We start from the raw sequence: 25,990 nt of genomic DNA on the forward strand, positions 1-25,990 counted from the left end.
GTTTATGAACCCTAGTCACACCTCCCTGCATGTGACTTGCACAGCCTTCCATAAACACTTCCTGTAAAGAGAGCCCTATTTAGGCTTTCTTTATTGCAAGTTCAGTTTAATTAAGATTTTCTTATCCCCTGCTATGTCAATAGCTTTCTAGACCCTGCAAGAGCCTCCTGTATGTGATTAAAGTTCAGTTTAGAGATTGAGATACAATTATTTAAGGTAAATTACATCTGTTTGAAAGTGAAACCAGTTTTTTTTTCATGCAGGCTCTGTCAATCATAGCCAGGGGAGGTGTGGCTAGGGCTGCATAAACAGAAACAAAGTGATTTAACTCCTAAATGACAGTGAATTGAGCAGTGAAATTGCAGGGGAATGATCTATACACTAAAACTGCTTTATTTAGCTAAAGTAATTTAGGTGACTATAGTGTTCCTTTAAAACATAGTGCATATCTACTAAAACAAAAACCACAAAGAAAACCTCTTTTTGTGCCCTGGCAATTCAATTTCTGGAGAGAAATACATAGAGCAAGAATTTAAAGATAACACATTAAAGGCAATAATCTGTTTTTCTCTAGAAATAATGACAAATCCAAGTTGTAGAAGCATTTGAGATGTTGTTTTTTTTTTTACTTTCTTGTACACAGGTTTCATGCATGAGATTACATAAATTTGAAACAGTTTTGCTCATTATTGATATCAATAGTTATACCAAGGACCTCAATTAAAATGATCATTGCTGAAATTGTTAGATAACGTATATGATAGAGAGTATTAAGAAGGGGTGATAATTTGGAGAGTCTTCACTCCAGTGGCAACATCAAAATTATGCAAAACCCCAATTTCATTCCACTCTATTCGCTAGAATAAATGATAAATGGTCCTTTGCACTGAGTTAAAATCCACTGGGACAGTCAATGTAAGACTAGTTGGATCAATAACCCAAGTTGAAAAGTTTAGAACATGAGGGTCTAGTTCACCAATCCCTTATGCAGACGTTGTCCCCCCATAAAGTTAAATATCTCCTCTGCAGAGAATTACTAAGTATCATTTTGGAGTTGGAGTTATGTGTGGAAGATCATGAATGAATAGTCTATGTTTGCTCAGATGTCCTTGTCCCAGTGATGTGAAGTTGTACTACAAATTACACTGGGAAATCATGTGCATGGGTTATATATATCCATTCTTGTGTTTCTAGAAGTGTCTTAATAACATGACCATCCCATTTCCATATTTATAGAAATATATTTGTAAACCTATTGGGTAGGTGGGTGAAGTATTTTGAGGGGGGCTCTTGAGGAAAGCCAAAAATAAGAATCTACATTTTATCACACATATCACGTAGAATGGACAAAGGAAGGTGACCTTGGAAGAGTGCATGTTTTTAGCCGAATTTACAAAACATTGCAAGTCGTGTTTTCATATTTTCAAGACAGCCTGCACTATGTTATTTTGGAAGGTTGGTTTCATTGATGTTAAATCCGATGGTAGCAGACTTTTCAGCTATGGAAGATGTTATTCTTCCTTGATTAGGGGAAATGTATTTCTTCAAAAGTTGGCCAAGTCCACCCTTAGCTCTACAATCAAATATAGATTGTCTCTTGTTAATCTGCTATCCCTCTTTGTAGAGGAACTCGTTGTAAAGGAACAGCTGGAACTGGTGCTGGAAAATTGGAACTTGAGTTTAATTAATAAGTTGGTTTTCTTCTCTCTGTACCGTTCAGTCAAACTTCCGTCTAAGAATATAAAGCCTAAGAGCTTCAACTTGGAGTGTTCCATTTGAAACAGACTCCTCAATAGTATGATTCTTTCTCCACCCAACCTGAAAAGAGAAGAGCACGAGGATGAGAGCTGACAGCAAAAGTAGGGTACCCTATCTCCTACACTTACTGGAATCTGAAAGGTTTTAAAAAGAAAGACCTGTAAACTATGAACACAACTGTGGTCAATTTCTAAAATATATATATAACTTTTGAAAGCTTCACATCCATCCATCCTTGATTGCTGAACCTCAATAAAAGCTTGGCTGTGAATTGTTTTTCTAGCGATAGTGGCATCTTCTGAAGGAAAAACGCTTATTGGGTAGCTGTGCAGCAAACAAACATTTGGAAGAACATCTAGCTCTCTAAGGGTTATGTATAGTAAATTAGCCACTCAGAAAATTGTTCTTAGCTTGTTAATTGACTTACCCAACATAAAGCTCCCATGTCTTAAACATGGGGTGCATTATTATATTCTGCTCACGGGTTTAGCCTATCCTGTAGCTGCTATATTGACCTGTTTCTGCTCATTCTGTACCTAATTATTCAGTTTCATATATCACTGCCTTGTTCCCTTACCTCCTGGATCACGACGCAAGATAAACTTCCGCACTTCATCATACAGGAAGATAAGCAGACTGTAAGGGAAGGCACAGAACCACCAGGTAACTCTGTGAAAATATAAAAAGAGAAGAGCTCAGTGAGTAATATCATGTCTGCTGTGTGTTACACAACCTTTATTCAGGGTTTTGCATGTCACGATAATCTGATAATCCACTTTTTACCAACTTGTCTTTGAACTCTAGTTGAGATCTTACCAGGGATCTATCACAACCTCTCTATATCCTCCTGGGATCTGCTCTATAGAACTGAACACAATACTCTAGGTGAGATCTTACCAGGGATCTAAAAAGTACTATCACTACCTCCCTATATCCTCCTGGAGATCTGCTCTATAGAACTGAACACAATACTCTAGGTGAGATCTTACCCAGGATCTATATAGTACTATCACTACCTCTCTTTATCCTCTTGGAGATCTGCTCTATAGAACTGAACACAATACTCTAGGTGAGATCTTACCAGGGATCTATAAATTACTATCACTACCTCTCTATATCCTCCTGGAGATCTGCTCTATAGAACTGAACACAATACTCTAGGTGAGATCTTACCAGGAATCTAAAACGTACTATCACTACCTCTCTATATCCTCCTGGAGATCTGCTCTATAGAACTGAACACAATACTCTAGGTGAGATCTTACCAGGGATCTATAAAGTACTATCACTACCTCTCTATAGAACTGAATAAAATACTGTAGGTGAGATCTTACCAGGGTTCTATAAAGTACAATCACTACCTCTCCATATCCTCCTGGAGATCTGCTCTATAGAACTGAACACAATACTCTAGGTGAGATCTTAACAGGGATCTATAAAGTACTATCACTACCTCTCTATATCCTCCTGGAGATCTGTTCTATAGAACTGAACACAATACTCTAGGTGAGATCTTACCAGGGATCTATAAAGTGCTATCACTACCTCTCTATATCCTCCTGGAGATCTGCTCTACATAACTGAACACAATACTCTAGGTGAGATCTTACCAGGGATCTATAAAGTACTATCACTACCTCTCTATTTCCTCCTGGAGATCTGCTCTATAGAACTGAACACAATACTCTAGGTGAGATCTTACCAGGGATCTATAAAGTACTATCACTACCTCTCTATATCCTCCTCAATGTTATATAATTATATGGACCATTACAAGTTCTGCTTGTCTGCTTGTCCTTCTCATTGAGAAACACTAAATCTATTGCACATGAATTGAGCTGGCCATGGGAAACCTAGATGCTGTGACTTGCAGGACACGGTTAAAATTTTTTATTGTGCTAAATATATTCATACACATCACTGCATCCATCAAACGATAAAAAATACATGAATTTGGCACACATATGCTAAAACAGGGTACTATACTCCATCAGAGTGGATCAACTTCCAATGAAAATTTCATGAACTCAGACTAGACTGAGTCTGGGTACAGTTTTTATCGCCATCTGGTGGCCATATGTGCATCTACTGCTTAGAAATTTACGGTCTAAGTATACATGGTTTTCTTTATATATTTATTGCACCCTTCCCAAGGCAATGTATCAATTACTGGATTAAAGAATTTTTTTTTTTTTAAATATTAAAGATTATTTTACTCTCCTCTGTAACTTCCTTAAATGTTTTTTTTTATTCTTTAACAAAATAGTAAGTCCTCTGGTATGTGGTTTCTTAATATATTGCTTGCTTATAAGATAGTTAGTGCAGGTTCTTCTATTATATTAAATCACAAGCTCCGGCATAAGGTTCTTTATTATACCCCTTGGTCACAAGCTCTTTGAGCCACGGTATTTTTTATTCTACTATCATTTAAGCACCTTGTGGCAGAGTCTCATGTCACTAAGCACCATGGGGTGTGTTTTTATAATGTTTTTGAGAAGTCTTCCATTATACCATCAAACTCAAGCTTGTTTGTGCCAATAATCTTTGTTTAGGTTACAGACCAAGCTTAAAAGCCTTACAAGTTTCCACATGGAACCAATACATGGAAAAAATGTTCCTACGCTTAACTCACTTTAGTGGATACATTCTTAGAGCTACGTCCATTCCGGGACAGTATGATAAGAAGGCAGCCAGAGCAGTCTCTTCCAGCAATCCGAAGATCAAAATCTTATTCCTGGACAAATAAAGATGGAACAGTTAGGGAAAACATATACAAACCCTCCCAAGTGAAAGGGCACACCCAACCCCAATTTGTCTTTTGTCCCTTACTTCATTCCTTGCTGGAAGACTGAGTTGCGCCTGGTTTTACAGATGATCAGATCAGCCCATTGGACAACCACAATACTGGCGAAGAATGCAGTGTGACATGTAAACTCCACCACCTTACGTTGCTCGTAGGTCTATGAAGAAAGCTCAGCAGTTAGCAGTGGATAAGAAACAAAAGATTATAATTGACCGGGTACTTTAGTTTTATTTGGATCAAGATGTGGAGAAGCCAAGCCTCAGATGAGGAGAAGCCAAGCCTCATATGAATCCTTGAAAGATGCCAATAAAGTCATGGCCTGTTGTTCCATCCCTACTGTTGCTAAACTAGAACACCTCATTCCTCCACCGTTAGCCAAACTGGAGGCAGCAAAACATCTGTTGACAAACTGGTACAACTTAAACATATGTTGCCAAGATGGGGGCTCAAAAACATTCTAATATTAATTAGACTTGTTGATCAACAGCAGCTGGAAGGATGGAAACAGCCTTGTTCTTGATAGTGCACTCACCCATTCCTGCCCATAGCTGTCTTCAACATCATTGCAAGATCTGTCATCCCAGTCTAGGCGGATCCCTAGCAAACGTGAAGGCAGAAATCCATTCTCTGCCAGGATTACAAAATAGGTGAAGAATCCGCCGAGTGCCTGGATCATTCCTGAGGATTATACAAGATTTTAGAAGAATCTGGAAAATGTAAAGCATGGTGGTTATCTGTGTAATAATGAAGGTTCTGTTAGATAAACCACTTTCTTCATACAGGACCAGCATGGAAGAGGAGAAGATGTGATCTACATTGATCATTTGTTGGTATATAGCAACATTAGAAGATCTCAGTATATTGATGCTCTCAAATTTCTTAAAGAGATGATCTAAGCACCATAACCACAACAGCATAATGTAGAGATCCTGATACAAACATACTCTTCCTGCAGCCTCAGCTGTTACTCAGTTAGACAGTTGATGTTGCAATCTTTGCAGGACCAATATTCGGCATCTTCAAGATTTTTTTTATGAAGACGCAGAACATGCCCCATAGATGTGCTCAGAGTCAATGCATCTTTATGAGTAAATGAAAAAAAGTATAAATGAAAAAAAAATCTCAGGCACTCACTGTGATCACTTCCAGGCAGTTTATTGCAACGTTTCGAACTGCAACCAGGTCTTTATCAAGCTTGATAAAGACCTGGTTGCAGGTCGAAACGTTGCAATAAACTGCCTGAGATTTTTTTTTCATTTATACAGATTGTTTGGGGTTTGCTGACCCATGCTCAGTGCACCCTATATTACAACTTGTGACTGAGTGCAACCCTCCTTTTTTTCTTAATGCATCTTTATGAGGACATGCTGATTGGTTCAGTGATTTCAGGTTGGGGGTGAGTGGTAGCCACAGAGCAACCAGCATGCGAGTGGACTAAAGGTAAGTAATACTATTTATTTTACTTTTTAAGGGCATGGGGGCATAATTCTAAATCGTTTTTTTATTCCTAACGTTAGAATGTTCCTTTCATTTGAGGTACCTTTAATGCTGGCAAATATAATGGTAGTTCTGGTGCTAGAACAGCTGGTGTCTACCCAAAGGCCTTTCCAGCTCTATGTACTAAAAAATATAATGTTGGGGGTCCTCCGGTTAGTCAGTCCCTACTTTCTCTCCTTCTTCCTATTTATAAAGTGACAATAAATTCCACAATGGACTAACAAACAAGTAGTCGCAACAAGACTTGTTAATCGAATAGTAACAAAAGGTCCAAACAAGCTTACATTCTAAGGGGAAAGGGGTAAAATGACACCAGAGGTTGGAGGTCTTATCGTTTTACACCCTTATTTTTCTTCTTACGTTAAGGATGATAAAAGACATGGACAGCCTTTTCAATTATCTACACATATATTATACCCCGGGACAAAAGAACAGCATATGACTGATGTATTTGTCCCCACGTGCAATAAAATTACATCTAATATTCACGTTGCAGTTGGACTGTGATCTATAATTTGACTTTCTAAACAGAGCCTTTAATCTATGTAAAGTCAGGCCTGGGAAACAAATTGCCCTGTTTTCTTCCTATTTTGTGAGACGCGCTAATTAGACATCGGTATTCAGACTCGTTGCTATTTCCAAATAAACGTTCGAATGTGACGGCCAAATTAAATTTAAATGCACGTGTTTAGAGGAGTCAGTGGTGCAGGAAATCAGGTCAAGGGTTTGATGACAAAAGTAGCTTATTAGACACGGATTTGCTGTCACGTGGATGGCAGTTCAGCCCCAAGAGATTGTACAATATGCACTTAAAACATGGAAAGGGTTCTTTTAAGTACCATAACAACTTTTCATGATAGCAAAGTTTATGGCACATAGAATACCCTGCACCTTGTCTTTCATCTCAGGTTTGCGTATAATGGCAGGGACCTGCATTCTCCTGGAACAGATACAAAAAAGTTTGACATTTTATTTTCTGCTTTGCAGTCTTAGTTTCGTCCAACTTGTGCATGTTCTCTCCTCCTCTCGGAGGGAGCCAGAGCTCCATTAGTCATGAACTAATAAAATCACTACGCACATTTTTGAGAACTGGAGTATTAAAAAAACTTTCATCAGCTGTGGTATATCTGCTGTCAGCTTAGTTGACATGTTCACTCACTGTGTGGTAAGTGGAACTGTGGCTCTGGAATAAACTTTTCTGGACAGGAGTTTATGGGATAAGATCAGATTGGGGATCTCTTGATTGAGAAGCTTCTTACAAGTCAGGTAACATATTTTTTATAAATTTCTGCTTTTATGTTCATTACACTCAGTGGCGTACATACCAGGGTCGCAGGGGTCGCGGCTGCGAGGGGGCCCGGACGCCCCTGCGAGCCGGTATGTACGCACTGTGGCCAGCCTCTTCTCCTGGGGGGCCCAAGAGCCGGCCACCTCCGGGCCCCCCGAGGCCGGTCCTGAGGCACGCGAGGGAGCACTCTCCCCTGAGTGCTTCCTCTTCAGCTCCCTCGCGCACCGCACTGATACCGGAGCCGGAAGATGTGTTGCGGCCCCGGGCCGCACAGAGTAAGCGCGGGGAAGGGGGGGGGGGCACGGATCAATTTTCGCACCGGGGCCCCATGGGTCCTGTGTACGCCACTGATTACACTTATACTTTAACTTTTCAAATCGTACTATTTGATATGAAGCAAGCGTACGTTGAAGCATAATAATCTCTTAAATAACTAATTAATTAGCGAGCATGCTGAGTGATAAAGTGCTCTCACCGTAGAAGACAGGACATTTGGGGGCAAAAATAAATAAAATGCATCGTTCTACAAAAATGCTAACATTTCCCCTGCATGTACAGGATCTTTTTATGAAGTGTGCACTGGTGGTAAACACACCAAACTAAGCCTGTAAAACAGATGCTGCAATTATGAAACAAATATAAATGATTTGAGGGAAGTGGCCCTGTATCTGCAGTTAGCCTGCTAGGTAGTATCATTACTATTCATTCATTCACCGGACAGTTGGACTTGAGATCTGCTCCTCTTAAAATTACCCTGATTCAACTGCATGTCACTAAAAGTGGAAATTAATTAAATATCATTCATTGGGACTGACTTTTTACTGAAGCACGTTCATTTTTGGCACTCACCAATTTGTCCATATGCCATGCTAATTAGCCGCTCGTTCACCAGTTTGTCGGTCTTGGGGTTTCTTGGTTGTCTCTTCATGATGTCACTCTCGGCAGCTTCATAGGCCAGGGAGATAGCAGGTACCTATTTGGAAGACTTGATAATTATTCCTCAGCCTCTCTCTGCATTTCTACTATCCTGCTATTCATCCTATCTCATTGATCACGCATCTCTCTATTACACTATTGCTTGTGTACATTACCATCATTTTATTTATTTATTTTATATATATATATATATATATATATATATATATATATATATATATATATATTTAGTTCTTTATTTTTCTTGTGCATGGAGTAACAACAAGCGTGCAGAGCCACAACAGCAGCTGCAGGCATTTTCGTAGCATATTAAACAGCACATTTTTTTTTTAACATGGAAATATCTGGCTTTGTAACATCAGTAGATTGGTTTAGTTACGTTTAAGATTATGTTAAATACATGGCATTGCTTCTCTGAGAAGGGTTAACATTTATACTTATGCCATATGTACAACAGCTTAAATTCTCGCTTAGTTAAGAGTCGAGATGAGCCTGTCAGGCATGAAAAGAAAGGTTATAGGAGAGACACAGAGGGAACGCATTACATTTATGGTCATCTTAGCCCTGGGTTGTTACCATTGTGAGTCAGACATGTCTGCAGGCAAAGCAAAGTAGTAAATTTACAGGAAATATACTTCATACATGAGGGGCACTATCTACGATGGTTAAGTAAATATGCCGGTATGCAAGTGACCTCTAGCGTCGAGCAGGATCCCGCTCTGCTACCAGGCTCTGTTTGAGGTCTGACTAGGGGAACCTTACCAGAACAATTAAAAGAAAAAGCAAAATGGCAGCGGCGTACCACTGGGCATCTTAGATCGAGCAGGATCCCGCTCTGCTACCAGGCTCTGTTTGAGGTCTGACTAGGGGAACCTTACCAGAACAATTAAAAGAAAAAGCAAAACGGCAGCGGCGTACCACTGGGCATCTTAGATCTGAGATATGCTAGTTACATATAGTCCACGTGTCTTGGTTCCGCGGGTGTCTGTGCTTACGTGCCAGGTTCGATACCTCAGCTGCACGGCACTTGACGGGGGAGTTAAGGGTCCTCCGACCTCTTCTATTGCCACAGGTACCAGTTGTATGTTGGAAGTCTGCTTTTGTTAGAACTGATGCCCAGGCGAGTACAGCATTCATCTCGTTTGTAGCCCACTTGGCTCCGCCTGATGGATACCCGCTTCTGCATGGGTCCGTCGCTCGCCTCGTGTGTCCGGTCCCCCCAGAGAAGGTCTGTTATGGGCAGTGGGTCCTGTGATCTGTCTCCCTCTCTCCCAGTGCTGGAACCCTCAGGCACCTGGCTTTAAGGTCCTCCGTCGAGGTAGTTGTCTTGCTTGCGGCTCATAAGGTTCCGTGTTGTGGGAGTGGATGGTGAGGAGTCACAAGCCGCCGCCATCTCGCAGGGTAGGCCTCCGACGTTTCTTGCACCCCAGTCACCTCACCCCTCATGCTCTCCCTAGTAGGGACCAGGATGACCCCCCCGGCCCAAAGGGGGGAAGCGGGACCGGCAAGCCGCTCTGGCAGTCGGCGTGTGGCAGCTAGGAGGAGAGGCCCGGCAGCGGCCGTCCACCTCGCTCCCCTCCCAAGTAGGCCGCAGCCCTCAAAGCCTCGTTCTTCCCCTGTGGGTTACAAAGCTCCCGATCTCGGGGTCCGCTACCTCTCCCACAGCCGTGGGTGTCTCATCAGCTTGTCTTTCATCGTTTTAATCTGCCGTTTGCAGCCTAAGAGGCCCGGTTTCTCCGGAGCCTCTCCTGCATGCGACCGGTTAGCATGGCGGTCCGGCCCCGCCCCCTATATATTTTATTTTTATTGGATTTTCTTTTTTGTATGTGTTTCTCCACATTTCAAAAGCATAGTATAACATTGCATTATAACAGTGTAAAAAGACAGTATTTAACAACAACGCAACATCGCACCATTTTATACATGTAGTACGTTATCAGTAACAGTTGTATTTGGCCTAGATTTCACAATACTTTCATATTAGTTATGGTAAACATTCATCAGATTTATGTTATGCTTGTTCGGGGTATCACCTTGTCCTAAGCCTGTTATGTCTAGGTAGTTTAATTGTTGGGAAAAGGAGGAGAGAACATCTCATGGTCCTCACTCTCTTTCCTAGCATTATTCCCTGTCCCCTTTCTGATTTCCTTCCCTCCCTCTGGCTTAATGTAATGGCGTTTAGCCTTAAGCCTGTCTTTCTCTCAGGAATTATTTCCAGGGTTGCCATATGACTTTGTATCTGTGATATTTGTCTAGAGATCCCCATCTTAGTTCCTTCATCTCATGGAAATGTTCTCTTTTTAGATACCAATCTTTTTTAGAGGGCGGAGTCACCGATTTCCAGTGATTCACTATTGAGCTTTTTTTTTTTTTTTTATTGACCTCATTTATTAGAGACTAATCACTCTGCAAGTATATGGCCGTGCATCGAGGGGAAAGAGATTGTGTGCTCAGTGACCAATCTATTGTGTGTAAGGGAATGGCGAACCTTACATTTCATCTCACAATCACTGTATGTAAGGGAATGAGAGATCCAACGGTGAGGGACAGAATGGACAGACTAGATGCTGTGTATCGGATTGTGTGTAGGAATGGACAGATCAATTACCGTGTATTGGAGATTGTGTGTAGGAATGAACAGAGAAGATGTTGTGTATCAGATTGTGTGTAGGAATGGATAGATCAGTTGCCGTGTATCGGAGATTGTGTGTAGGAATGGACAGATTAGCCTCTCTGTTGACACAGCTATTGTTCGGGAGTAGGAAGGTTCCTGCCTGTCTCCCAGGGCCCCTTGCCGGCCCCCGCAGCCTCCATCCTACATTCCTGCCGGCTGCCGTCTCCATGACTCAGTCTGTACCAGCCGCCATCTTGCTCCGCCTCTCTCACTATTGAGCTTTTTGCCGCTTTTTGCCGCTGTCAGCATAAAGTAAATGAGTGTTTGAATTTATGGTGTGGTATTTTGAAGTGGTATAGGAGAAGTGCCTCTGGGTTGAAGGGTATGGACGTGTCTATCACTAGATTGACAGTATTCCAGACTTCTTTCCAGAAGCCCGATACTGCACTGCATGACCACCATATGTGTCTTTATCTGAGTTGCATCTCCAACATATTGGTGATGAGTTGGAGTCAAATCTGTGTATATCCACCGGGGTGGTATACCACTTGGAAATGAATTTATAATTAAACCATCATTTTATTTATATACTAAATTAGAACTGGATTTAACTAAGAAAAGAAAATATTTTAAACATGATTTATAATTTTAAACAATATTTGTCCATCTAGTTCCCACTAACATTCGGAAACTACACTAGGATTATCCATCATATCCTGACACATACGGTAAAGATTCACTAGGATTGTCAATCATATTCTTACTCTGATGGTCATGTTGCACTAGAACTATTCATAATATCGTCACACAAATTGTTAAATTATTATTATTATTATTATTATTATTATTGGTATTTATATAGCGCCAACTAATTCCGCAGCGCTTTACAATATTATGAAAAGGGGGGAAATTTAAAGTAAATGAGAAAATTACACAGTGACACAGGAACAATAAGTAGATATTGGACTACGCTTCTAATTCTAAAATAGATATTAAAACTAGGATGGTCTGACTGTACTAGGATTATACTTCTCATTGTCACATGGATGGTTAGACTGTGCTGGTATTATACTTCTCATTGTCACATGGATGGTCAGACTGTGCTGGTATTATACTTCTCATTGTCACATGGATGGTTAGACTGTGCTAGTATTATACTTCTCATTGTCACATGGATGGTTAGACTGTGCTGGTATTATACTTCTCATTGTCACATGGATGGTCAGACTGTGCTGGTATTATACTTCTCATTGTCACATGGATGGTCAGACTGTGCTGGTATTATACTTCTCATTGTCACATGGATGGTCAGACTGTGCTGGTATTATACTTCCTACTGTCACATGGATGGTTAGACTGTGCTAATATTATACTTCTCATTGTCACATGGATGGTCAGACTGTGCTAATATTATACTTCTCATTGTCACATGGATGGTCAGACTGTGCTGGTATTATACTTCTCATTGTCACATGGATGGTCAGACTGTGCTAATATTATACTTCTCATTGTCACATGGATGGTCAGACTGCACTAATATTATACTTCTCACTGTCACATGGATGGTCAGACTGTACTAATATTATACTTCTCATTGTCACATGGATGGTCAGACTGCACTAATATTATACTTCTCATTGTCACATGGATGGTCAGACTGTGCTAGTATTATACTTCTCATTGTCACATGGATGGTCAGACTGTGCTAATATTATACTTCTCATTGTCACATGGATGGTCTGACTGTACTAATATTATACTTCTCATTGTCACATGGATGGTCAGACTGTGCTAGTATTATACTTCTCATTGTCACATGGATGGTCAGACTGTGCTAATATTATACTTCTCATTGTCACATGGATGGTCTGACTGTACTAATATTATACTTCTCATTGTCACATGGATGGTCAGACTGTGCTAATATTATACTTCTCATTGTCACATTGATGGTCAGACTGCACTAATATTATACTTCTCACTGTCACATGGATGGTCTGACTGTACTAGTATTATACTTCTCATTATAACATGGATGGTCTGACTGTACTAATATTATACTTCTCTCTGTCACATGGATGGTCAGACTGTGCTAATATTATACTTCTCATTGTCACATGGATGGTCAGACTGTGCTAATATTATACTTCTCATTGTCACATGGATGGTCAGACTGTGCTGGTATTATACTTCCTACTGTCACATGGATGGTTAGACTGTGCTAGTATTATACTTCTCATTGTCACATGGATGGTCAGACTGTGCTAATATTATACTTCTCATTGTCACATTGATGGTCAGACTGCACTGATTTCACTGTCACATGGATGGTCTGACTGTACTAATATTATACTTCTCATTATAACATGGATGGTCTGACTGTACTAATATTATACTTCTCACTGTCACATGGATGGTCAGACTGTGCTAATATTATACTTCTCATTGTCACATGGATGGTCAGACTGTGCTAATATTATACTTCTCATTGTCACATGGATGGTCAGACTGTGCTAATATTATACTTCTCATTGTCACATGGATGGTCAGACTGTGCTGGTATTATACTTCTCATTGTCACATGGATGGTCAGACTGTGCTGGTATTATACTTCTCATTGTCACATGGATGGTTAGACTGTGCTAGTATTATACTTCTCACTGTCACATGGATGGTCAGACTGTGCTAATATTATACTTCTCACTGTCACATGGATGGTCAGAGTGTGCTAATATTATACTTCTCACTGTCACATGGATGGTCAGAATGTGCTAATATTATACTTCTCACTGTCACATGGATGGTCAGACTGTGCTAATATTATACTTCTCATTGTCACATGGATGGTCAGACTGTGCTAATATTATACTTCTCACTGTCACATGGATGGTCAGACTGTGCTGGTATTATACTTCTCATTGTCACATGGATGGTCAGACTGTGCTGGTATTATACTTCTCATTGTCACATGGATGGTCAGACTGTGCTGGTATTATACTTCCTACTGTCACATGGATGGTTAGACTGTACTAATATTATACTTCTCATTGTCACATGGATGGTCAGACTGCACTAATATTATACTTCTCATTGTCACATGGATGGTCAGACTGTGCTAGTATTATACTTCTCATTGTCACATGGATGGTCAGACTGCACTAATATTATACTTCTCATTGTCACATGGATGGTCAGACTGTGCTAGTATTATACTTCTCATTGTCACATGGATGGTCAGACTGTGCTAATATTATACTTCTCATTGTCACATGGATGGTCTGACTGTACTAATATTATACTTCTCATTGTCACATGGATGGTCAGACTGTGCTAGTATTATACTTCTCATTGTCACATGGATGGTCAGACTGTGCTAATATTATACTTCTCATTGTCACATGGATGGTCTGACTGTACTAATATTATACTTCTCATTGTCACATGGATGGTCAGACTGTGCTAATATTATACTTCTCATTGTCACATTGATGGTCAGACTGCACTAATATTATACTTCTCACTGTCACATGGATGGTCAGACTGTACTAATATTATACTTCTCATTGTCACATGGATGGTCAGACTGCACTAATATTATACTTCTCATTGTCACATGGATGGTCAGACTGTGCTAGTATTATACTTCTCATTGTCACATGGATGGTCAGACTGTGCTAATATTATACTTCTCATTGTCACATGGATGGTCTGACTGTACTAATATTATACTTCTCATTGTCACATGGATGGTCAGACTGTGCTAGTATTATACTTCTCATTGTCACATGGATGGTCAGACTGTGCTAATATCATACTTCTCATTGTCACATGGATGGTCTGACTGTACTAATATTATACTTCTCATTGTCACATGGATGGTCAGACTGTGCTAATATTATACTTCTCATTGTCACATTGATGGTCAGACTGCACTAATATTATACTTCTCACTGTCACATGGATGGTCTGACTGTACTAGTATTATACTTCTCATTATAACATGGATGGTCTGACTGTACTAATATTATACTTCTCTCTGTCACATGGATGGTCAGACTGTGCTAATATTATACTTCTCATTGTCACATGGATGGTCAGACTGTGCTAATATTCTACTTCTCATTGTCACATGGATGGTCAGACTGTGCTAATATTATACTTCTCATTGTCACATGGATGGTCTGACTGTACTAATATTATACTTCTCATTGTCACATGGATGGTCAGACTGTGCTAATATTATACTTCTCATTGTCACATTGATGGTCAGACTGCACTAATATTATACTTCTCACTGTCACATGGATGGTCTGACTGTACTAGTATTATACTTCTCATTATAACATGGATGGTCTGACTGTACTAATATTATACTTCTCTCTGTCACGTGGATGGTCAGACTGTGCTAATATTATACTTCTCATTGTCACGTGGATGGTCAGACTGTGCTAATATTATACTTCTCATTGTCACATGGATGGTCAGACTGTGCTAATATTATACTTCTCATTGTCACATGGATGGTCAGACTGTGCTGGTATTATACTTCCTACTGTCACATGGATGGTTAGACTGTGCTAGTATTATACTTCTCATTGTCACATGGATGGTCAGACTGTGCTAATATTATACTTCTCATTGTCACATTGATGGTCAGACTGCACTGATTTCACTGTCACATGGATGGTCTGACTGTACTAATATTATACTTCTCATTATAACATGGATGGTCTGACTGTACTAATATTATACTTCTCACTGTCACATGGATGGTCAGACTGTGCTAATATTATACTTCTCATTGTCACATGGATGGTCAGACTGTGCTAATATTATACTTCTCATTGTCACATGGATGGTCAGACTGTGCTAATATTATACTTCTCATTGTCACATGGATGGTCAGACTGTGCTGGTATTATACTTCTCACTGTCACATGGATGGTCAGACTGTGCTAATATTATACTTCTCATTGTCACATGGATGGTCAGACTGTGCTAATATTATACTTCTCACTGTCACATGGATGGTCAGACTGTGCTAATATTATACTTCTCATTGTCACATGGATGGTCAGACTGTGCTAATATTATACTTCTCACTGTCACATGGATGGTCAGACTGTGCTAATATTATACTTCTCATTGTCACATGGATGGTCAGACTGTGCTAATATTATACTTCTCATTGTCACATGGATGGTCTGACTGTACTAATATTATACTTCTCATTGTCACGCGGATGGTCAGACTGCACTAATATTATACTTCTCACTGTCACATGGATGGTCAGAATGTGCTAATATTATACTTCTCATTATAACATGGATGGTCAGACTGTGCTAGTATTATACTTCTCACTGTCACATGGATGGTCAGAATGTGCTAATATTATACTTCTCATTATAACATGGATGGTCAGACTGTGCTAATATTATACTTCTCACTGTCACATGGATGGTCAGAATGTGCTAATATTATACTTCTCATTATAACATGGATGGTCAGACTGTGCTAATATTATACTTCTCACTGTCACATGGATGGTCAGACTGTGCTAATATTATACTTCTCATTGTCACATGGATGGTCAGACTGTACTAATATTATACTTCTCACTGTCACATGGATGGTCAGACTGTGCTAATATTATACTTCTCACTGTCACATGGATGGTCAGACTGTGCTAATATTATACTTCTCATTGTCACATGGATGGTCAGACTGTGCTAATATTATACTTCTCATTGTCACATGGATGGTCAGACTGTGCTAATATTATACTTCTCATTGTCACATGGATGGTCAGACTGTGCTAATATTATACTTCTCATTGTCACATGGATGGTCAGACTGTGCTAATATTATACTTCTCATTGTCACATGGATGGTCAGACTGCGCTAATATTATACTTCTCACTGTCACATGGATGGTCAGACTGTGCTAATATTATACTTCTCATTATAACATGGATGGTCAGACTGTGCTAATATTATACTTCTCACTGTCACATGGATGGTCAGAATGTGCTAATATTATACTTCTCATTATAACATGGATGGTCAGACTGTGCTAATATTATACTTCTCACTGTCACATGGATGGTCAGACTGTGCTAATATTATACTTCTCATTGTCACATGGATGGTCAGACTGTACTAATATTATACTTCTCACTGTCATATGGATGGTCAGACTGTGCTAATATTATACTTCTCACTGTCACATGGATGGTCAGACTGTGCTAATATTATACTTCTCATTGTCACATGGATGGTCAGACTGTGCTAATATTATACTTCTCATTGTCACATGGATGGTCAGACTGTGCTAATATTATACTTCTCATTGTCACATGGATGGTCAGACTGCGCTAATATTATACTTCTCACTGTCACATGGATGGTCAGACTGTGCTAATATTATACTTCTCATTGTCACATGGATGGTCAGACTGTGCTAATATTATACTTCTCATTGTCACATGGATGGTCAGACTGTGCTAATATTATACTTCTCATTGTCACATGGATGGTCAGACTGTGCTAATATTATACTTCTCATTGTCACATGGATGGTCAGACTGTGCTAATATTATACTTCTCATTGTCACATGGATGGTCAGACTGTGCTAATATTATACTTCTCATTGTCACATGGATGGTCTGACTGTACTAATATTATACTTCTCATTGTCACGCGGATGGTCAGACTGTGCTAGTATTATACTTCTCACTGTCACATGGATGGTCAGAATGTGCTAATATTATACTTCTCATTATAACATGGATGGTCAGACTGTGCTAGTATTATACTTCTCACTGTCACATGGATGGTCAGAATGTGCTAATATTATACTTCTCATTATAACATGGATGGTCAGACTGTGCTAATATTATACTTCTCACTGTCACATGGATGGTCAGACTGTGCTAATATTATACTTCTCACTGTCACATGGATGGTCAGACTGTGCTAATATTATACTTCTCATTGTCACATGGATGGTCAGACTGTACTAATATTATACTTCTCACTGTCACATGGATGGTCAGACTGTGCTAATATTATACTTCTCACTGTCACATGGATGGTCAGACTGTGCTAATATTATACTTCTCATTGTCACATGGATGGTCAGACTGTGCTAATATTATACTTCTCATTGTCACATGGATGGTCAGACTGTGCTAATATTATACTTCTCATTGTCACATGGATGGTCAGACTGCGCTAATATTATACTTCTCACTGTCACATGGATGGTCAGACTGTGCTAATATTATACTTCTCATTGTCACATGGATGGTCAGACTGTGCTAATATTATACTTCTCATTGTCACATGGATGGTCAGACTGTGCTAATATTATACTTATCATTGTCACATGGATGGTCAGACTGTGCTAATATTATACTTCTCATTGTCACATGGATGGTCAGACTGTGCTAATATTATACTTCTCATTGTCACATGGATGGTCAGACTGTGCTAATATTATACTTCTCATTGTCACATGGATGGTCAGACTGTGCTAGTATTATACTTCTCACTGTCACATGGATGGTCAGACTGTGCTAATATTATACTTCTCATTGTCACATGGATGGTCAGACTGTGCTAATATTATACTTCTCATTGTCACATGGATGGTCAGACTGTGCTAATATTATACTTCTCATTGTCACATGGATGGTCAGACTGTGCTAGTATTATACTTCTCATTGTCACATGGATGGTCAGACTGTGCTAATATTATACTTCTCATTGTCACATGGATGGTCAGACTGTGCTGGTATTATACTTCTCATTATAACATGAATGGTCAGACTGTGCTAATATTATACTTCTCATTGTCACATGGATGGTCAGACTGTGCTAATATTATACTTCTCATTGTCACATGGATGGTCAGACTGTGCTAATATTATACTTCTCATTGTCACATGGATGGTCAGACTGTGCTAATATTATACTTCTCATTGTCACATGGATGGTCAGACTGTGCTAATATTATACTTCTCATTGTCACATGGATGGTCAGACTGTGCTAGTATTATACTTCTCACTGTCACATGGATGGTCAGACTGTGCTAATATTATACTTCTCATTGTCACATGGATCATCTGACTGTGCTAATATTATACTTCTCATTGTCACATGGATGGTCAGACTGTGCTAATATTATACTTCTCATTGTCACATGGATGGTCAGACTGTGCTAGTATTATACTTCTCACTGTCACATGGATGGTCAGACTGTGCTAATATTATACTTCTCATTGTCACATGGATGGTCAGACTGTGCTAATATTATACTTCTCACTGTCACATGGATGGTCTGACTGTACTAATATTATACTTCTCACTGTCACATGGATGGTCTGACTGTACTAGTATTATACTTCTCATTATAACATGGATGGTCAGACTGTGCTAATATTATACTTCTCATTGTCACATGGATGGTCAGACTGTGCTAATATTATACTTCTCACTGTCACATGGATGGTCAGACTGTGCTAATATTATACTTCTCATTGTCACATGGATGGTCAGACTGTGCTAATATTATACTTCTCACTGTCACATGGATGGTCAGACTGTGCTAATATTATACTTCTCATTGTCACATGGATGGTCTGACTGTACTAATATTATACTTCTCATTGTCACGCGGATGGTCAGACTGTGCTAGTATTATACTTCTCACTGTCACATGGATGGTCAGAATGTGCTAATATTATACTTCTCATTATAACATGGATGGTCAGACTGTGCTAATATTATACTTCTCACTGTCACATGGATGGTCAGACTGTGCTAATATTATACTTCTCATTATAACATGGATGGACAGACTGTGCTAATATTATACTTCTTATTAAAACATTGATAACCAGACTGTGCTGGTATTATACTTCTCATTGTCACATGGATGGTCAAACTGTGCTAGTATAATACTTCTCGTTGTCACATGGATGGTTAGACTGTACTAATATTATACTTCTTATTAAAACATTGATGGTCAGACTGTGCTAATATTATACTTCGTTTTACAACTGTCCAGTTGATTCTAGTATGGTACATCATATAATGCTCTAGATGTGTTACATTTTATTGTAAATCTTTCTTACATACACAACCCTGTTTTCTTTGCTTGTATATGACTATCTGGTCAGTGAGCACAAGAATATTTAAAAAATATTAAGAAAATGTTGGCTCCATTAGAAACCGATAGTATGAGTGTTATTCTACTGTACCCATCACAACCTCCTCCCCAACATAGACTGTGCGTTTCTCTTTTGATATACTCGCCACTCACCATGTCAGTGCCCAGATCTATACAGAGGATGGTAACTGTGCCCAGTGGCAGGGGGATGTTGGCAATGATGAAGAATAGAAAAGGGGTAATCTCTGGGATGTTACTGGTCAACGTGTACGCAATGGACTTCTTCAGGTTATCAAAAATTAGACGTCCTAATAGAGAAAGAGAGCAAGACAGGTCCTTAATCATGTATTAATCCTTAGAAACAAATGTTTTATTCTAAAACATAGAGATATCTGGAGAAATATAATGTGTTACATAAGTTTTGACCAAAAGAAAAAAATAAACGGGATCCTAACATAGTATGACACCATGAAACCAGTGTTGAATTAAAGGTTAATCTGAATTGCAACACTTATTTTAAACACATAATGTGTATCTATTTATATACAGTATACAGAGTGAATATTGCTATTCTGGGACACCCAAAATATTTGGAAACTGTCCATATTTATTCATTCATTTTCCTCCCCAAGAAACGTTGGGGTGCAGAGTATTGGAGATTTTATTTTATATTGAGTCATGCTGAATTATTAGTTGTGGGGGGGGGGGGGGGGGGGGGAATAATTGTAGCATATACAGTTTCTTTGCTAGAATAACCTACAAATTAAATGCCCTATTATTTTGTAATTTAATTCTAAAATTCCCATCTTTGTACTTTTATCTCTTCAAATGATAATTACAACTTGATCTACTGTAGCTCAGCCATATATCAGGTTACAGGGAACCTTTAAATCAGCCAGCTAACTCCTCCCTGGTAAAGATTGCTATAAACCTCTGTCATTCGTTGGAAGTAGAACCCTTTGCTTACAGGTCCCACTCTGTGTGAGGATTCTACACGGGACTTACAAACCTTCCTCCACTCCAGTCACAATGGACGCAAAGTTGTCATCCAATAAGATCATGTCTGCAGCTTGCTTTGAGACATCAGATCCTGCTATACCCATAGCCACGCCAATGTCGGCCTTCTTCAAAGCTGGGGAATCGTTCACACCATCACCAGTTACAGCTACAATGGCGCCCTGTGTCAGAGAAGACATTTAGTCCAAAATCAAACAATGCATATATAGGAATATCTATTTAAAAAATTTACTTGTATGTGCCATTTAGTTTGCCCTGAGTTATATCCCCATTTATCCTGTTGAGGTTGTATATTCCGATGAGCCACCAAACTTTGATAGAACCATTTGGAAAGGGATTGGAATTTGGGTGGCTAATGTGGAGCTACAAGCCCAGAGAGGCAACATTTGACCAGGAAGCTAACAACTGGCTGTATTGATAAAACAAATTGCCAACCCACTATGTAGCAGATGGACAAAAACTGCACCTAAATACTCCTTCAACTTTTAAAATCTAGATTTAGTTGTAGGGTTACAGTATTTGAGGAATCTCCCCAAATTACCTTGAGTTGGGCTCACATTTGAAGTCCCCATTTAATAAATATAATGTGACATGATGTTAATCAATGATGTAGTGGAGCATTTCCGAGGGGGACTTGAAGTAGCAAATTTAGTATTTATATAAAAATGAGTATTATGAGCAGGAGCCAATTTTATATTCAGAATATTTAGACATTCCTTTTGTGACGGGACACCTGACACCCCGACTGGGACCTCAAGCTCGCTTCCTAGCTATCACCCGGACACCAGTAGTGCTTAATCCCCAAGCCGCCTCAGCTTGGCTGGGGTCTCTCTGTAGCTTTCCGCCCTGGAACAGGGTCCTGGGTACATATCCAAGTGATCACTCTCTCCTGCAGAGTGTATAGCTGTTTAGCTGTCTCACCCAAGCACTAGCCAAGACTTAGTGAAGGGTGAAGTAGGACTGATTTTATTGAACACAACACAGGTATTTTATAGGCACATTCACCACAGGAGGTCATAAGTTTAAACAATGAAGGTCCCTCCCCCGAGTCTTGGCGTCCAGGACATAATTAGTTTAAGTCACCATTATTTAATTACCTGCTGGAGACCAAGAAGTGATGCATAATAACAGTTTCACAATCACACAATAACCCAATTAACTTCCATTAGTGTAAATGCATTACTGTGTTTACAAGGCAGGGTGGGGGACAAACAACAACAAGGGCTGAGGACCACATTGGAGATTTAAGAGATTTAATTGGAGATAAACTTGCCTGGAAGTGTCTCTGGGACAATGGGACCACACACTCCTGGGAGTACAACAAGGAAATTGGGGAGAAAAACACACCCTGTACCTATAATGGGTGACTAAAACATAGGAGTAGTCTGGGGATCTCCATAAAGTATCCATCTTCAGCCCCCAGTGATGGTGACCACCGTCACACTTTTATCTTCTGAATAACAGATCCAGATACAGCCCACATTCAAATGCAGCAATATGTATTCCCTTCACTCCCATAAACATCTAATTCAGATAATCAGTAACACATTTAAGTCTATCCTAATATTCCCTCCCAATTTCCAGCAGATAATCCTTCAGATAAATTAATTTACAGGGATGTAAACTACTTCAGAATCTACAAGGGAAGCCAGGTACCCTAACAGTATCACTGAAGAGAGGGTACACATGAGATGGACACCTAGACAGCAAGTTTCCGAGCCATAGTTTAGGTGAAGAAGGAAGATTTTTTATTGTTACAAATGCATGACTCTATGCAAGTGAGTTGCTGAAGTTTAGGCTTTGTAATTTATATAGAGGGTACATAGTGCTTTTTGGTGATCAAAGTCATATTTTTAATATATATTTTTTTCTTTTACCACATACCATTCTCTGGCAGCCCTCCACAATGATCAGCTTCTGCTGAGGGGATGTCCGGGCAAACACGATCTCTGTGTGGTTTTTCAGAATGTCATCCAACTGTTCAGACGTCATGTCTTTAAGGTCAGAACCATGGACCACACAAGCCTTGGCCTCTCTGAGAAAGGCAAGATTACAGACAGACATATCTATTCAGCTGTCACCTTGTAAGAGGATGTTACAGAATCACCAAAGTCCGCTCCCACCTTATAGTACTTCAACTATCTAAATTGGGTTTGAAAAGATAATTTTAAGACCATGTTCTCAGTTTGCATGCACAGCAAGTCTCAGGGAAATCATATTTCTAAAATTTAAAAACTATATAATACAACTTCCAACTACTATATAACCAGCTCGACTTGGTTCGTTAGAAGGTTAGAATAACTAGGTTGAAACCTGTTGTTGATACAATGAGTGACCATCCTTAGATCACAGATATCAAAAGCACTTGTTCCATGCTATGCACTAATCTTTAGACCATGTGCTGGCAAATCTCCCCTTCCTTTTACTCTATGTATTATACCGGCTTATTATTTTATAAGTATTCCAGTTATTTAATAAAATAATTGAAGAATTATAAAGGCTACGTTGATACAGTTTTTTTTCCCAATAATGCATTTAATTGGTATTAGCATATATACAGCTAGGGTTTTAGTGTTAATATGCTACATTTATTTCTTCCTGACCCACAGAGTCTATTCGTCTATTCGGTTGAATGTTTCAACTTCACGTTTGCAAATCAGTTACAAACTCAATTAATAAATCCCCAAATCTTAAAGGGATCGAGTGATAACAAGAAATAACCGAAGAACATGACACCGATAAATGGATGTAATGGTCAGTGTGTGAAGCAATTCACAACCAAAGGAATTGCTTGGCATCCCACAATGCATGGGGACATCATTTGGGTGACAGCAGGTGGCTGGGTGTGCAGCTGTCGTGGTAGTTATGGGACTGCTAGTGTTTTGCAGGGCATTAACATTCTATCTATGCATTTAACATTCTATCATCTACTGCATTTGCAATCAACCTTTCAACACTACAGAAGAGGACTCTGCTACATTTAATTACACTATACTCTGTGTCTAATTGCACTTTTTTTTTTATTACTCTACTCAGTGTTGGTGGGGTGGTTACATCACAGTAAAACAAGCCCACCGACCTGGGGTTCACCTGATTAACCGGGATGTTTAGCCGAGCTGCAATGTCCTCCACCGTCTCGTTTCCCTCTGAGATAATGCCCACACCTTTAGCAATGGCCTTTGCTGTAATCGGATGGTCACCAGTGACCATAATCACCTGGAAAGACAGTCATTGAAGAATTATCAGTGCCAATTTTCATGAAATCCATGTTTTGTTTTGTTTTGTAATGGAGCATGTTCTACTTGATGTGCAAAATGGTGTCTAAAGTTTTTACGTTTTACAGCTACTCTGATTATTTAGACCCTGTGTTTTTATTTATTTTTATTTTAGCTAATTTTAGGATGCAGCATTATGAAGACACACTTCCTTGCATAACCTGACACTTGTATCACCGGGACGCTGTAAAGACAGTAATTCGTTCTGAAACAGACATTGTTCAAAATGCGTGTTTGCATTTTTATCCCCAAAAAATAGCATATTTGCCTGCCATTAAAATGATGGATAAATATAAGGTTTAAAATACTCTCTTCATGTCTCCCATTTTATCTCCCTTTACCATTGACACATTCGTCATCTATATTGTAAATATATTTTTATTGGGTAGTTTCCATATTTTGTGATGATATACAGTGCGGACACGCAGGTCCCAATAAGAACTTGTTAAGGGTCTAAAAGGGTTAGGTAATTTGAGAGAGTGGGGTAGTTGAACATGCAAACATAGAGTGGTGACACGCAGGTCACAGTGTAGCGACAGTAGCAGTGTCTAGTTGGACTCGCAGGTCCCATGAAACATACATATACATATTTTTGCTTTTTTTTTTTTTTTTTTTCCCTTTTTTATAATGAAGCAAAACATTAGGCTATAACATAAAGAAAATTGGGATCTAGTGATTTGGTGATGGTATGCAGTGCTTATTCCAGTATATCACAGATCCCCATTACAAAGTGCCTCCAATATCTTCTAATAATTTTCGCTTCTAATAAAGGTAACGTTGCAACAGTATTGTAACTAGTCAAACTTTGCTCACTAGGAGTACATGAGTGTTAGCGAACATAACAGATCGTATTTCACAGTGGGGGGGGGGGGAGGAGTGAGGTGTCAGACGGTGTGGAAGGTGGGCCTCTTACTGGTCTCTGTAAAGTGTGTCTGGTAGGAATGGCGAATCGTAATTTTAATCTTTTCGGAGGTACACCGCTAAGTGTCCGTGTTGAGCCCCTTTGCCTATGACAACGTGTTAGGGTGTCTGGGTTGTTGACGGGTGTTGTGTACTTTAGTCCCCAAGTCCGGAGAGCCTAAGTGGCCTGGGCTGGGTGTGTGTCTTATTCTTGTCTGTTACCTCGGTGTCTGGCGGCAGTGTCCCTGCCCATGTCTACCGTCAATGTGTTCCAGCCTTGGGTTTAGGTGGTCTGTCAGGCGATGGTTAGTAACGGTTATCATGTATCTAAGGGAGTGGTCTCCTGTTTATACGCTGTCGGGGTGTAGGTAACTGCGCCTGTTCCGTGGTATTGTCGGTTTGGGCGTAGTGGGGGCTATAGTATATCTGCCTTGTATCGTCCTCCGATAATGCGCGTGTGTGTAGTGAAGTTTGATAGGTGCGTGTGTGAGGTTGCTTGGGTGTGTTAGATCGGGGAGGGTGGGGGGGTGTGAAGGAGCCTAGAGGTGAGGGCGGGGGGGGGGAGGGAGGGGGTAAGTGGGGGGGGAGAGGATGCTGCCAAATCCCCCAGCGGCGTGCCCAAGCCCCCCCCCACGTCTCTCGGACCGTCTCCCCTCAGTGGTCACGATCGCCCCTGTCGCCAATTAGGCCGTGTATAGTATCCAGGGTGTCCAGCTTGTAATGTGTTT

General features: G+C 39.8%; 1 protein-coding gene across 1 annotated transcript in view; it reads right to left on the reverse strand.

The window, feature by feature from the left end:
- Positions 1–619: 619 nt before the first annotated feature.
- Positions 620–25,990, reverse strand: part of LOC134582960 (sodium/potassium-transporting ATPase subunit alpha-2) — an 83,139-nt gene continuing 57,768 nt past the window's right edge. The window contains exons 15-24 of the mRNA XM_063439684.1: positions 24,167–24,303; positions 22,972–23,122; positions 21,080–21,248; positions 20,224–20,378; positions 8,196–8,319; positions 5,094–5,239; positions 4,588–4,718; positions 4,391–4,492; positions 2,336–2,427; positions 620–1,818 (exon numbers count right to left, since the gene is read on the reverse strand). Of these exons, the coding sequence (XP_063295754.1) occupies positions 1,790–1,818; positions 2,336–2,427; positions 4,391–4,492; positions 4,588–4,718; positions 5,094–5,239; positions 8,196–8,319; positions 20,224–20,378; positions 21,080–21,248; positions 22,972–23,122; positions 24,167–24,303 (1,236 nt within the window). The 3' untranslated portion in view covers positions 620–1,789. The remainder of the gene's footprint in view (positions 1,819–2,335; positions 2,428–4,390; positions 4,493–4,587; positions 4,719–5,093; positions 5,240–8,195; positions 8,320–20,223; positions 20,379–21,079; positions 21,249–22,971; positions 23,123–24,166; positions 24,304–25,990) is intronic.

Source organism: Pelobates fuscus, chromosome 13 (genome assembly GCF_036172605.1).
Source record: "Pelobates fuscus isolate aPelFus1 chromosome 13, aPelFus1.pri, whole genome shotgun sequence".
Taxonomy (NCBI): domain Eukaryota; kingdom Metazoa; phylum Chordata; class Amphibia; order Anura; family Pelobatidae; genus Pelobates; species Pelobates fuscus.